Source organism: Stegastes partitus, unplaced genomic scaffold, assembly GCF_000690725.1.
Source record: "Stegastes partitus isolate 25-593 unplaced genomic scaffold, Stegastes_partitus-1.0.2 Scaffold332, whole genome shotgun sequence".
In the NCBI taxonomy this organism is placed as follows: Eukaryota; Metazoa; Chordata; class Actinopteri; family Pomacentridae; genus Stegastes; species Stegastes partitus.
In genome coordinates this window covers 65,633-81,155 of record NW_007578063.1, presented here as the reverse complement: position 1 = coordinate 81,155, position 15,523 = coordinate 65,633, and the positions used below count along the sequence as shown (strand labels likewise).

General features: G+C 40.4%; 1 protein-coding gene across 1 annotated transcript; it reads left to right on the top strand.

The window, feature by feature from the left end:
- Nucleotides 1–2,775: 2,775 nt before the first annotated feature.
- Nucleotides 2,776–15,125, top strand: plin3 (perilipin 3). The gene is made up of 8 exons (XM_008283899.1): nt 2,776–2,889; nt 7,153–7,242; nt 7,483–7,678; nt 7,954–8,036; nt 8,716–8,947; nt 11,460–11,800; nt 12,457–12,675; nt 13,480–15,125. Exons 2-8 carry the CDS (start codon nt 7,174–7,176, stop codon nt 13,618–13,620), a joined length of 1,281 nt encoding a protein of 426 aa, XP_008282121.1. The 5' UTR covers nt 2,776–2,889; nt 7,153–7,173; the 3' UTR covers nt 13,621–15,125.
- The last annotated feature ends 398 nt before the right edge of the window (nt 15,126–15,523 follow it).

The window sequence follows — 15,523 nt, the reverse complement described above, 5'->3', positions numbered from 1 at the left end:
TATCTATCATTTGCAATATTTTTTTGAAACATGATGGTTTTACATTCATGCACATTGTTAATGTAATGTGTATTATTTCATATTTTCATTTCTCCAGTGCAATATCTCAATATAATTCATTATCATGTGTAGAATTATGACTACATGTGCAATATTTTCCGTTCATGTACAACACTGTTAATGTAATGTGCAATATTTCCTTTTTATCTCATTTTTCAGGTGCAATACATCATCATGTGCGATATTTCTTATATATTCAGTATAATGGCTATCATCACTTTTCACTCTTCTTATTTTTGGCTTACTTATTTTATTTCAGTAATGCATCATGCTTGCGTCTTATTGCTTTTCCTACTTTTTAGGTGCTGCCTTATCTTATCCCTGCTACTTGTGCAACTTTTCCCACCACCCTTTCCCCTTCCAGTCAACTTTCCATTAACATGCTTCGAGGCAGCACTCTGCCAACAGCCAGCCTTTTCAGTAATGACCTTCTGTGGCTCCTTGCGGAGGGAGTCGATGATCATCTTCTGGACAACATTCAAGTCAGCAGTCTTCCCCATGATTGTGGTTGCATGCACTGAACTAAACCTAAAGCTGCAATGCTATTTACTCACACTGGCCACTTTATGAGGTCCACCTGATAAAATCTAGTGCAACAGCTCGGCCGTATTCTGCTTTTATGAAGCTTCTGTATGTTAATGTTTTGTTAAATCTGTCATAAAGATGATAATTCTGCTTATAGTTATGACTGAGGTCAGAGCACATGGTGGGTGTGCATTGCACTGCATTAAAGTGTTCTGAATATTTTGTCCACGTTCGCATAAACGAGCAGGGCAATATATTAGCAACACTTTTAAAAGTATTGCAGTCCAGTTCACCACCCACTATGACCTCAGGAATAAACCTAAAGTAGAATTATCTCGCTTTAACGTCAGCCAAAACTGAAAAAGTAGAAGTTTTGCAGCAGTCAAATGTATGGCGGAGCCGTCGTGTTGTATTGCATTCGATTTCACAGCAGTGTGAAATAAAGTTGGCCAGTGCGTGTTTGAATAGTGATTTGCTCAAGCTCTAAATATTTTAATATTTTGAGATGCTGAATTTCTGATTTTCATACATCATCAAATTCAAAATAGAAAAAGGCTTAAAATATTTCCCTTTACATGTAGAATATATTACATTTTCTCTTTCCTAAAGAACACTTTTACACTTTTTCATGATGTTCTAATCTTTTTTGAGATGCATTAGTATTCACATTTGGAGCAAATACTGCCTGCGGGGACAGGCTTCCCTATGATTGTGGTTGTGTGTTCTGAACTAGACGGAGAGATGTTATTCACTCAGTATATATTCTGTGTGAATAGTGATTTGCTCGATCTCTACATGAAAAACTCAAATATTTTGAGGTACCAGATTTCTGATTTTCATGAGCTATAAGACGTAATCATCAAAATGAAAACATAAAAAGGCACTAAGATTTATGTTTGGAGCAGATACAACCTGCAGGGTCAGGCTTCCTCATGATAATAACATGATAATAACAATAAAAATTCACTCAAACTCCAATAATTTAAATATTGAGATACTGGATTTCAGCTTTCAGTGTTTCTTCAGGATCCAATGACTTAAAGCAATTTAAATAAACAAGTGTTTGCATATCTGGATCAGCAGTTCAGCATCCTGACAGCTTGTGGAATGAAGCTGTTGATAATTCTGGAGGTTCTTCCTGTAATGAAACGTTTGCCTGATGGCAGCAGCTCAAACAGTTTATGGACAGAGCGTAAGGAGTCCCTGACAATGTTCAGAGCCCTGGTTCTGCAGCAGCTCTGGAAAAGTTCTTGGACAGAGGTGAGGGAAACTCCGATGACCCTCTCAAATCCTCTAACTATCCTCTGCAGAGCTTTTCTATCTGACATACTGCAGCTGGAGTAGTCAGAATGCTCTCCACCACACCTCTGTAGAAAGTCCTGAGGATGCTGGCAGGGAGAGAGGCTTGTTTCAGCTTCCTCAGGAAATGTAATCTCTGCTGGGACCGGTTTGATGATCACTGCGGCGTTCTTATACATAATCATCAAAATGGAAACAAACAAAGAAAAAGGCTTGAAATATTGAACTTTAGATGCAGTGAGTCTAGAGCACAGTAAATGTTCACTTTCTTAAATAACTGATGTAAAATATCAAACTTTTGTGATTTATTTTGTCTGATGTATTTTTTCTGGGATGCATGACGATTCATGTTTGGAGCAGATACAACCTGCAGGGTCAGACTTCCTCATACTAATAGTGATAAGAATGATAATACTGATACTACTACTACTAATAATAATAATACTATTCCATAATAGTTCAACGATAAGAGCGATAAGACATAAACATTAGGAGCAGATAAAGTCTCCATGATAATAATGATAACACAGATACTGATACTCCTGCCATTACTACTAATAATGATAATATTAATTCACTCAAACTCCAATTATTCAAATATTCTAAGATGCTGGATTTCTGATTTTTACAAGATATAACCCATAATCATATAAATTAAAGCAGAAAGGGGAAAAAAAAAACACTTTACATGCAATGGGTGCAAAATATATTAAATTTGCATCTTTTAAAGTACCTGATGGACACTATAAAACGTTTTCGTGACGTTTTAACATATTTTTTAGATGCACTAGTTCTCATACAGTCTGTGGTTTCCATACTCGCAGCACCAGTCGCCCCAATGCTGGGATTTAATTGGCTGAAAGTTCAGAGGACGAACCCACCTTCCTCCGCCCCTCTGCCCGGACTGAGGGAGCAGCTCAGTCCGCCACAAGGAGACTTCTGGAGGCTCACTGACCAGCTTTGACACCGGCAGGTCACGGCAGGACAGAGGAAGCTGTCGGGGAGGTCAGTGGCTCATCTCACGGCTCTGTTTTTGTCTTCTTCTTTTTTTTTAAAGGCGCTCCATAACTTCCCAAAGACATGCTGCTAAGCTAACTCAACTAGCTGTCCTAACTAGCTAACCTAGCTAAGTTTAGCTTCCCTCTGGAGGCTCAGGAACTGATTTAATTATCTTGTTACTCGTAAAATGAGCTCAATGTGACCAGAGGTTGTGGTAAATAAAAGAAAATCGGTTGAAAGATGGCTGTTGTTGGCTAACTTATCATACTTCCTCTTTGAGGGTAAAGTTCACCAACCATAAAGTGGCAGAAATGACAGTTTTATGTTAAAACGCAGCTAAAAGAGGGAATTTCTGCAAATTCCTCTTATTCCACTGAGTGCTTCTTCTTTTTTTTTTTCAAGTACAACTGTGTCAGGCTCGTGATTCTTGTAGTAATGAACCAATATCATCTTGTGACCTTTCATCACAGGCTCACAAGTTCAACCGATCAGTGTTTTTCCTTTTTGTCCTTCTCAGATTATTTCATTTGGGGGATTTCAGTGGATAGAAAAAGAAATCTCATGGATTTCACAAGATAAAAATACAGATTTAATATCTCCTCCTATGCTGTTAATCATCCGGTGACCCCCTCAGATTCATCTTGGCACCACTTTAGGTCTCTGAACTCCATAAAATTTCACTGAAGTGTTTAAAATATCCCATTTTTCTGTTAATAAAATACTACATATGCGCAAACTAAAGTCCTCCTCCGTCAGTCCTCCTTTTTACCGATCTTTTGATGAGAATCTGCTGAGTTTTTGTTAGCTTGATGGTAAAAGACAGAAACAGATTTGTTCAAATCTGCTCTGAGATCTTTTGAGTAAAGCAAATAAACCAACAAATCTTAAGACAGCAACACATATTTGAGCTTCTCGTCCTTGAAGGTGGCGTTTGGCTTTACCTGCATGTAAAACTTAACAGATGCTGCAAATCGTTAATTCCATCTGCTATTCATCTTTAAATTCTTCACAGGTAGCAGTGCAGCATTAAATATAATGTGTGTGAGTGTGTAGATGCATATGTGTATATACGTCGTTGTGTGTTGCTGCTTCTTCGAATGAATTGCACAAAGAGGGATTCATAAAGTTGCTTTAATTGAATTGAATTCAACAGATAAAACCGTAAGAAGCAAGAGCCTTAACCTTAATCTTCCGTGGTTAATTTAGCGTCTCGCGGCTTTATCCACATCAGTCTCTCGCTCCTTCTTCTGCATGTCAGATCACAGACAGCTGGAACCTCTCCGAGTCACAGACGAGCATTGATTTCTCTTTTGTTTCAGCTCCAACGCCGTTTGCTATGGCAAGTGTCTCAACAGTTTCCTCAAGAGATTCCGGCAGTAATATCAAAGGTCACGCTGAGTTTTAGCTCCAAAGGAAGAGTAGTAGCTTTTCCTGAGAGGGTCTGATGTGGCACATCGCTGTGAGGATGTGACAGATAGGCCTTATCGTGCAATAGGAAAAGGCCGGATCGCATTTTTATGAGCGCTTTACTGGAATCAGTTGTCAGTGAGAAGATGATTTCCGAAAGTTTAAAAACTCGTCTAGTTTCTGTTGCGTAACTCGCCTCCTTCACAACACGCGCTGTGTCTCGGAAAATTATCTCGGGCTCATCTCACACTTGATATCAGAGTGCACAGTGTCAGACTTTGCTTTGTAACAAAAAAAAAAGTAGTGAATATCTCATCAGCTGCCGCTCAGAAGAAAAAAAAGAAAAAAAAAACATGTTGCTCAACCAAGCTGTTGCAATAAAACGCAATTTGCAATCACACAGAGCCCAGAGAGATCAACGCCACGAAGACATGGGAGGGGGTGTTTTATTCACTTTGACATCTCAACTGTGTGAAATGATTAAGCAGCAGCTCCGTATAGATGCCGTCCGCCGTTGCAACCAGCTTGTCTGTGAAGATTCTCAGTCATCCAGGTCATGGTGATTCTGGTAGATTAATCGTAGCAGCTGGACTTGCTTGAGTTCCTTGAAGACGTTTCACCTCTCGTCCAAGAGGCTTCATCAGTTCTGACTGACTGGCTTGTTTGTTGGACGTGAGGCTCGTCTCACCGTCGGCGCTTCCCTCTCCGTCAGGTGGATGCAGCCTAATAAGCTCGTACGTTTCCCTTCAAGCTGGCAACAGGTTACAGCTGGTCCTCGTGCTACCGCTGGATGCGTCTCAGGCAGCACCATCACAGGGGTCACATCCCTCTTTGACTCATCTGCCGCATACATCAGGGTAGGCATGTCAAACACTTGTTAACAGCGTTGCAGTTAAGACAGGTGGAGTCCATTTACGTCTCTGTGTGCCATCTGGTGGAACACAAACAGATGCCGTCCACATGTGGTGAGCACCAGAGGGAGAAGGGAAAGATCTTGCTGCCGAGGGTTCTTTCTGAACGGCTAATATGCCTCTTTCCTTTCATGTTTACAGACAGATGCAAGGCAGAGATGAGAAGAGAAAGGACCCTTAACTATCGAACTGAATAACCTCACTTGGGAATATTTAGTCCCACTGGGGGGTTCATTGCAAAACACACTGTAAAATATGATTCCATACTGTGGGAGCTATGGCTTAAATAATGGATGGAACGATGGATAGTATATTTTGCAGCAATGTGATGGGTACTTTATTCACTGTGGTAGTCAAAAACAGACATCCGATTACTTCATCCACAAGTACATTTTGGATCGAGTGCCCCGGTGGTTAAGGTGCACACCACATGACTCAAAACATCTGTGGTTTGCACCCCAGCGAGAGGGAGCTTTGTTGCATGTCATACCCCTCAGCAGATCATTAATCAATACTAAAAATAGCTAGCTGCAGTCTTGCATTACACACAGGTTGTCGTGACGGAGGCTTTTATCCATATCACTAATTCCCAGAAGTGACATGACAGACAAGCAGGAGGTGAACACTTTAGATTTATGTCTCCCAGCTTGTGCAAAGTTGACTTTATGCCATTTTTATATCACCATAAAGTTTCTACTCCCCGTTTCAAGGAAATGAGAAACTGTGTGTGTTATACGACTATTGATTGAGTAAATTGCGAGTGAATTTTACAGCTTTCTGTGGCCCAATTTAAAATTATTTGATATTCATTTGAGGCGATATTTCATCGTGATAATGAACACTTAGAGCTGCATTTCTTTTGAGTAATTATACGTCCTAGTTTTCATTGAAAGCAATATTTTACACCAGTAGGAGAACGGCATTGCTTTATTGTTTCACTTTAGATGACTAATACCAGAGGTCCGTTTCGCCCGCACGTCTGCAGGAGAGCTTGTGAACAATCAGTCTCCAGCATTAGTGCCCTGTGGGTCCATGGTTCCAACCATTATTCATGGTTTTCTTCAGACTTTAATATATAATTTTAAATTAGACCAACTCGTGTAGCCACAGAATTATTTCACAAGATTTATCATCTCTATTTTCATTTTATGTCGTGGTTATATTTACTCAGTTTTTAATTTCAGAGCAAGAAAAGTCTCACCAGGATGATTCAGTATCGTTTCAGGATGCTGTGCCCACACTTAGAATTTGAACTGTGGAGCTGAGACAGTTGTAAGTTCAAGTTTTTTATAAACTTAAAAGCAGAAGTCAGTCTAGTGAGTTTTCCTGTGAAGTTGCTGCCAACACTGATGTTAAAGCGTACCTTAACCACTATGAAAAGCTATAAAAAGTGTCAGCCGACTACACTGGATCTCTAAAATAAGATTCTGGCTTAAGGTTTTTCCTTGACACGCACAACTATCATTAAATGAACTGGAGTAAAATCTTGAAGTCAAAGTGTATTTTAAATGTATTACTCACACATGCTTATGCTACACCTTGATCTAAAAAACATTAGTCTCATTGATCTCTCTTTCATGAGCGGCTTAAAAAATGCACAAATACAGCCGTGGAAAGTCAACAAGAGAAATATTTGAATATATCAATATCCACTTTTTGACTTTAAACTCCGACATGCTGCAGAGACTTGAATTGTTTGCTCGGCTGCACTGTGTCATTTTTTTTTAAGTGCAGTTTCATCCTTGTTGCATCATGGAGTTGACAAATGAATTTAACATGGCTGAGGTGCCTTTCTGTGCGCATTAAACCATCTGGTAGGACAGCGATTTCTGCAAGATCAAGTAAATCAGCCATTTAAACAAAGAATATCAGAGAGGAAGCTGTATTTCATCATGCATACCAAGCAAAGTGAGGAAAATCTCTGTTTCTGACACTCTATTTCCCATGTCAGAGATTGAATCCAGCAGTCACAATGGCAGACAGCGGGAAGACTAATGAGACAGGAGCTGCAGCAGCAGAACCGGCTAATGGAGACCAGCAGGTGAAGAGCACTGTGACTCAGAAATGACACCTAACACAAAGCCGGGGCATATTATGAACTCATTTGACGTTTAGAATTTTCCCGTTTTGATAAGCTACTGTGGGAAATTATCATTATCCTTAATTGAATATTTGAACTTTATCAGTGCTGAAAAGAGCTAGACCAATGGGAACGTAAATCGCAATTATCAATGATAGCCTTTTCAGTGACAGTAATGGTTGTATTTTTTTTTTGTCCTAGACTGTCGTTTCGCGCGTGAGCAACTTGGCCTTGGTCAGCTCGGCCTGCGAGGTGGTTTCCAGCGCCTACACCAGCACCAAAGACAGCGTGCCCTTGCTGAAGGGAGTGATGGATGCAGCCGAGAGCGGGGTCCGAACCCTGGGAGCAGCTGCCACCACGGGGTCCAAACCTCTTTTGGACATTATAGAACCGCAGCGTAGGTTCTTCTCTCTGCAAAATATGATGCAACATAGGTGCAACGACAACACACAAATGCACAACATTGAAATATATCGTAATAGAATATTGCAGCCTTGTTGCACATTAAAGGTGTGAAACCGATGTCCAGTGCATTTGTTCCCTCCGGGCTGGATGACATGAAACATTTTTGTCTGGTGGAGTTAGCAGAGGATTACATTCATTATGTTAACGTTTAATCTTAGTCCTCTTTCATCGTGAGTCAATTCCATTTCTGTTGTGCAATTGTTGCAGTTGCTACAGTAAACGAGTATGCATTGAAGGGACTGGATAAGATGGAAGAAAAGCTGCCTATTCTTCACCAACCGGCAGACAAGGTCAGAGAGAACACCGTGCCGTTGTAATGTGATGTGATGCAGAAAATACATTTTAAACCCTCTTTTACTTGTGTTGTCATTAGCAGAGCTCTTTTCCTCTTGACCTTTTTTACTGCGTCTTTGGAATATTTAATTACATCCATGACCTTTATCGCACAAGTTCTTTCCCCCCGTTGATAGTGTGATAACTTTCCCGTCTCGAGACCCCTCAAACATGGTTCAGATCATTACCTAGTCTCCTAAATCAGTCCGTAAGTTGCACTGCACTCCAGGTAACCACAGCAACAGTGTTAACACTTCACAAAATGTGCACAGTTACCATTGGCCCTAGTTTAAAAATAACGTAGTGATCGCTGAACCTGATTGCAAAAAAATGTTTAAATTTAAGGCTAATTTGACCTGAGTCTCTTGTTTTTTCCACTTATATATTATATATGGTTATGATATCAGTTAGGTGTTAAATTCTGGGGTTTCAGGTGTCATAAAAATAGAAAACAAGCAACTTGATGGAGAGAAACTACACCCTAACCTCCACCTCGTCTTTGTTTTCTTCACCCTGCATCACTTTGTCTCAAATGTCATTTCTGTCAGTAGACTAAGATCTATGCAGAAAAATAACAGAACAGCTCAATCGCTCCTCTTCACACATGTCACATCATCTCCTCTTTTACTCCCTCAGGTGGTGTCAGACACAGTAGGTATGGTGTACCAGTCGGTGGCGGGGGCCAAGGATGCCGTAGTGGAGGCTGTGATGGGTGGCGTCGAGCTGACCCGGGCAGCAGTCAGCGGAGGTATCAGCACCGTCATGGGCACCAGGATGGGCCAGATGGTCAGCAGTGGGATGGGCCTGGCGCTCAGCCGATCCGAGGACTGGGTTGACCAGAACCTACCACTCACTGAGAGAGAGCTGGGTCAGTGGCTGTACTAAATATGGAAAACATAATCAGTCTTTAAAACCCCATATGTCTACTTCTGAGGTGTAGACAGGTGCGTTTTGACAGTCCGATCAAATGAAGCAAGATTTGATGAGACCATCCAAAAAGTGTTACCGTAAAGGTAAAACAAAGTGATCTGGAAAGAAAGAGAGTCCTGATAAAAGTGTGCTGCAATTCTTCAAAGTGACTGAAGTTGAACAAATGAATGGTTGATGCTATTCATAGAGAGAGGGGCAGGACATTCCAATGAACTTCCCTTCTGTTAACTTGGCCCACAAAGCACTGACAATTTCCAACACTCACAGCTTTGACACCTGCTACTGTGATGTCATGTTATCATGACAACCTGCCGTACTCCACTAAAGCAGCGATGCTCAAGAGGCCGCCCCCTGATTGTAGATATGAAAAATATGCCATTGCAACTGTGACACCAGCAGGAAAGTACCATCGCGGCAGTACTTTGCAAATTCTGGATTTGTTCAGTGATAATTGCTAAAGTGGCTTTTAACAGAGGCACAGTGAGAAAGTGTTCCGTCCCTTAGCTTCCACAGACTAATGACCAGAGGGAGGGAAGTAGCCCTCAAGACTCCTTTGTCTCTCTTGAGCAGATGTGCTTTAACAATGTTTGAGTCAAGTTGTCAAACTTGGAAACAGATGGACCACTCGGCTCAGCTCGATTGAATCAGTCATAACACGCTCACATGATGCAATAAAGATGCCACATATAGCGGCTTTGTGTTCCTTCAGATAACAGAAATGACTGATGTATGGCGCCTGTGAAAAGTATTCGTCGTACTTTGGAAGTTTCTCCTTTTGTTGCTGTTCAGTGTTGAATAATGGTCAGTGTGATTTGGCTATTTGACAAGAATTTACAGAAAAAAAAGACTAATGTCAAATTGAAAACAGATCTCTACAAAGTAATGCTAATTTCAAATATCAGAAGTTAAATAAGTGATTGCACCCTCGTTGAAAAGACTCCCGAAAGTCAACACAGGTGCAGCCAGTTGATGCTAGAAGTCACACAATCAGTGAAATGGAGTTCATCTGAGTGCAGTCATTATGTCTTAACTGACTCTAGTATAAAGACACCTGAATATGGAAGATCCAGTCAGTGGTGAATCAGTACTGCTGGCTATAACTACACCGTGCAGACCAAAGAACACTCAAAGTAACTCTGTGAAAAGATATTGAAAGGCATAAGTCAAGAAAATTTCCAAGTCACTGAAAATCCCTTAGAGTCCAGTTAAATCCATCATTAAAAATAGAAGAAATATGGCCCATGTGTGAATGTGTCTGGAGCAGACTGTCTTTAGAAATGCGTGACCGTGCAAAAAGGAGACTTGTGAGGGAGGCCACCAAGACACCAATGAGTCATCTGAAGGAGTGGAAAGCTTCAGCAGCTGAGATGGGAGATACTGCATACAGCCCAGGTTTTTGTACAGTCAAAGCTTTACGGTAGAATAGAGCTCATTTTAAATCTCGACTAGAGTTCACCAGAAGACATGAGAGAGTCTCAGAAGGTTCTTTGATCTGATTAGACCAAAATTGAGTTTTCTGTCCATTAGACTAGATCAGGGGTGTGCAATCCTGGTCTTCGAGGGCCACAATCCTGCATGTTTTACATGTTTCTCTCTTCCAACACACCTAATTCAAATGATCAGCTCATCATCAAGCTCTGCAGAAGCCTGATAACGATCCTGATCATTTGAATCAGGTGCATTGGAAGAGGGAAACATCTGAAACATGCAGGATTGTGGCCCTCGAGGACCAAGATTGCCCACCCCTGGACTAGATGCAGTTGTCTGGGGGACATCAAACACTTTGCATCACAACAAACGCACCGTCTCCACCTTGAAGCATGGAGGTGGCAGCAGGTCCCAGAAGGCTTCTGAGGGTAGAGGGTCAAATGTATGCAGCAAAGTATAGATTCATTCTGAAGAACAACCTGACAAGAGAACTGTGACTTGGGAGAAGATATGTTTTACCACAAGAAAATGACTTGAAGCATGCAGCCAGAGTTACATAGAAAGTGTTAACTGACAGTCCCTGAGCAACCGAACAGACCTCGAGCAGTTGTGCAAAGAAGAGCGGGGTAAAGTTGCAGCGTCTTGATGTGCAAGGCTGCTTGAGATCTATTCCTACAGGCTTACTGCTGTAATTGAGGCCAAAGGTACTAAATACTACTAAAAATCTGTTTTCACTTTGACATGAGGTAATCTTTTTTTGTGAATTCTTACCAAAATAAACCAAATTAAATTGAGTGTGATTCAACGCTGAAAAGCAATAAAAAGACTTCCAATGAGAGTGAATGCTTGTTATTGGCACTGGACTGTCTCCCTTTTCCAAGAGTTGGCAAAATCGTGTAACATACAGTCCTGTAATAACAGCTTGTGCTCACACCTAAATATGTAAAAACATATTGAAAATTCGACATCACCGACTACACAGAACATGTGATTTGAGTAAAAGTGAGATCTTTCTCTTTCAGCTGCTCTGGCTGAACCCACCAGCTCTGAGGTGGCCACCCCTTCGGCCAGCCCCAGCTACTTTGTCCGTTTGGGGAAACTCTCTGCCAAGGTACAGGAGCGAGCCCTACAGCAGTCCCTGGTCCGTGCACGACATGCCAGGGATGCCACCTATACTGCAGTGGCTCAGATTACCAGCACTCTGGACCTGCTAGAAAAGACTAGAACTGGTGTGGGCACAGCAAGCGACCAGATAGGAGGAGCCTCGGAGCAGCTGCAGCAGCGCTGGACAGAGTGGCAGCAGACGCAGGAAAGAACCGGACAGACCAAGTCAGAGCCAGATGGGACCAAAGATGAATCTGAGGTCAGGACTGAAGCATTTGGAAATGTAATAAGTGCTTTGTAATCAGATTATTCTTGAATCTACAGAATTTATATGGTAGGCTTCACATATGGAGCACTCAAGTCCCTTGAAATGCCACTTGAACAGCAAATCTCAGAGCATGAGAACATTTCTCTGAGAGGAAGAAAACACAACAATACATGCACAGGATGAGTGATGTTTAATAGTTTATTCAGAACTGAGACAGAGTGTGAAAATAATGTTCTCAGATCCCTGCAATAACTTCACACTCAGTCTCTTAGCCTAACTTTTGATTACAGTCTTTTATGGCCGTTATTTATTTGATTTATTCGTGTATCCAACGAATAATTTAAAACATTCTGATCTCTCACATCAGCTTTAGTATTATGATTTCTTATTAAGTATCTTTTAACATATTTTTATTGACTTCGTTATCACTTTTCCTCTTTTTATTTCTGGTGTCTCACTGTTATCCTGATTGCATATGAGCTGCCTTATTATCAGCCAGCTGTAAAGCAATTGGAATCCCCCTAGCTTGTGCAATAGGTGCAATACAAATAAAGTTGAATTGATTGATCGGTCTCAGGAGTGGAAGGGAATTGTAGAGGGAGGCATACGTTAATGTTTAACAAACATCATTTAAAATGTCTCCACAGCAGCTGGAACGACGGGCGCTCTCCATGGTGCGTGGTCTGAGCGACCAGCTGAGGTCAGCGTGCTCCAGTGTGGTTTCCAGTGCTCAGGGTCTGCCCGGTACGATCCAGGAGCAGCTGACCAGCGCACGGCGGTCCGCTGAAGAGCTGCAGTCCTCTCTGGGGAGCACCACCACCATCACACCCCTCCTTCTGGAGAGGAGCCGTCAGCACCTGAAACAAGTACTAATTGCACCGCGCCGTCTTCACTGCAGTGTTTTAATTTGCTGCATCAGCTCAGCTAAATATAGCTCAGCGCTTGAAGTTTTGTTTTCGCTTGTTCAATGTCATCACTTAACACAATTAGTCCTTCCATTAGCTTTTTATTGGAGCTGAAATAATCCTCGCATATTCTTGCTGAAGATGAGTTAAATGGAAAACTACCTCATTCTCCCGTTAATTCTTGAGGCTGTCTGCTCATTCACATGTTTTTTGATAGTCAAGTTCATGCTGTACTCAGCAGTGCACACACAGTACATGGCCTCACTATGTCACTTCTTAAAACCCACTTTTTTATCATCTGTTTTATTTGTTCATTTTATTCTTTTCTACCCTTTATTTATTTACATATATCTTTTTTATTTACTTGTATTAATTTAAAGCTTTACCCTCTATTTTCTTTTATTCCACTTCTTCTTTTTCTCTTAATTTGATATGGCATTTTTGGTGCTTTTATTATTTTATCTGGTTTTGTTGTATTGATTTATTTGTTAATCTTTTACTATATTTCTCCACTATTGCGTCTCTGGTCTTTTTTACCTTTGTGTTTGGCCTGATAAGCCTTGTGTTGTTCAGGGGTTTTCCTGACTTCCCTCCTTTTTGGCCTGTCTGTAAAGCATTTTGTAAACTTTGTAAAGTTATAAATATTATATGATCATTATTTCCTAGCCTCAGGCTTAGCATACTTATGAGACTGTTTTAAATGATTTGATTTGATTCTGGTTAAATAGTTGTGTTGAAGGTAACACTGTTATCCGTCTGTCCCAGGTTCAACAGTCTCTGGATGGTGTCATGGAGTATCTCCTGAACAACACACCGCTCAACTGGCTGGTGGGACCTTTTGCTCCTCAGAGGACTGAGAAGGCAGAAGGAGACGTGACAAAGGAGCCGGCTGCTCCGAAGAACTAGATCTAAAAACCTGCTGTGTTTCTCTGACGTATTTTGTGGTGTTGACAGGAGACTGATGTTTACTGTAGGTGGAACCACTTTAACAGTTTGCTTCATTTCAAGGTGCCTTAACATTAACATATTTATGTTTTCTTTATGATGCTTTAAAGTTTAACTCTTCTCACGCAGACGCCATTGATATTCAGTTATAACTAAAGAACCTGTGCTAAGGGTTGGCCAATTACCAATTGCTGAATCCAATATTCTGCATTTTTCTTAATATCTGAATTGTTTTTTTGTTTTTTTTAACTGATTCCTCATAAAATTATATTAAAATACACTGCTGTGGCTCTGATGCAGCTACCTCTATCCGTCTGGAGTTGCTCCGCTGTGGTCTCAAGCAACATCCTGTCCATAACACTATAGCTGATATGTCACAAGTACCAGCCTATCATCACTGAAAGACAAATCTTGAAAAGTTATTTTTGTAATTAAACATGCATAAAACAATAAGAAGCAAAGGCGGTTCAACAAAGACTTGTGCTGGAGTTTGTGTTATTTTAAAATTTGGATTTTTAGTTTAATTTTCACTGTAAATCTGTTCCAAGGATGCGTTCCAATATCCATAGAAAAGTCCAGAAAATAAGACATGTAGTGTCTGTAATGCAGTTTGCCAAAAATACCAGGATGTCTCGACTACATCCAGATTTTGCAGTTTGCAAACCAGCTTGTTTTTCTGGCCGTTCTGACCTGCAATCTTCTGCACAGTAGAGTCACAGCGTCTCCTGCGAGTATAAAGTTTGAGCAGCTGAGAGTGTACCAACAGATGACAGCTCATTCTCCACGACAGACTGCGGTGGTCAGAGTTTAAGAACAGCTCAGATACTGTTTATCGGTCTCTATGACTGCGAATAATTATTGGCCATGGAAAAAAAAAAAAAACATTGGTGGTCGACCCCCAACCTGTGTCCTTAGAGAATTTGTACATTTAAGTACTTTATTATTTATGCTGGAGGACATAAAAGGATTTTTTACATCTCTTGAAGAGGAAGTCATGTAATGCTTGACTTTTGTAAGTAAATATTTCAAAGCATTCCCAAAACTAAGCCAAATTTATGTTAGAAAAAAACACAAGAGGGTACATATGAATGAACTGTAGAGAGTTCATAGAACATTTCACTTGTTTTAAGATTTTAATTTCAGTGTTTTTGTGTCTGAACCTGGACAGATTAATGGAAGCTAAAGAACTTTCAATGAGGTGAATAAATTTCAAACTAAATTGTCTCTGAGTTTTGTTTTGGTTTTTTTTCCAAGTGTGGAGCCATTTAAAAAAAATAAATCTTTGATGAAAGTTGCCTTAACATTCCTGTAATCGTGTTTTATTCATGTTTTTACCAGTTAGAGCTCCAGTTAGTTGAAATTTTCACACCTCGATTATATTTTTTACTGCAAATGTCAGTTATTGGTCTCCTTGATTGCTGATAATTGGTACTGGATTGTAATAAAACATGTCGGTCGACCCCTGATTTGTTAGTTTGGGCACTTTATTATTTATGCTGGAAAACAAAGTGAAACATCCCAGTGTTACAAAGACTGAGCCAAACTGATGATGGCTTTAGACAGAATAGAAAATACATAAGAGATACATGGATTTCATAGATCATTTCATTTGTTTTCAAGTTTCAGTGGGGCTTTTCTCTGTCAGAACCTTGAAGAAGTTTCTATAGACCTGTCAATGAGCTGATATGTGAATATATTTTAGACAAAGCACAGTCTGACTTTTCTGTGTATTGTGTTAAGATTATGGGGCCATTAAAATATATATACTGTATTTGCTTTAATGAAAGGTGCCTTTACATTCATATAATCATGTTTTCTTCATGATGCTTTTAATGTGAAAAGCAGAATAGAGAAAATAAATTCA

What these genes read in the sequence shown, in the direction of transcription:
- plin3 (XM_008283899.1), top strand. Translation starts at nt 7,174, where the DNA reads ATGGCAGACAGCGGGAAGACTAATGAGACAGGAGCTGCAGCAGCAGAA. An exon ending in CGGCTAATGGAGACCAGCAG is followed by an intron (nt 7,243 to 7,482) that starts GTGAAGAGCACT and finishes TTTTTGTCCTAG; the next exon opens with ACTGTCGTTTCGCGCGTGAG. An exon ending in GGACCAAAGATGAATCTGAG is followed by an intron (nt 11,801 to 12,456) that starts GTCAGGACTGAA and finishes ATGTCTCCACAG; the next exon opens with CAGCTGGAACGACGGGCGCT.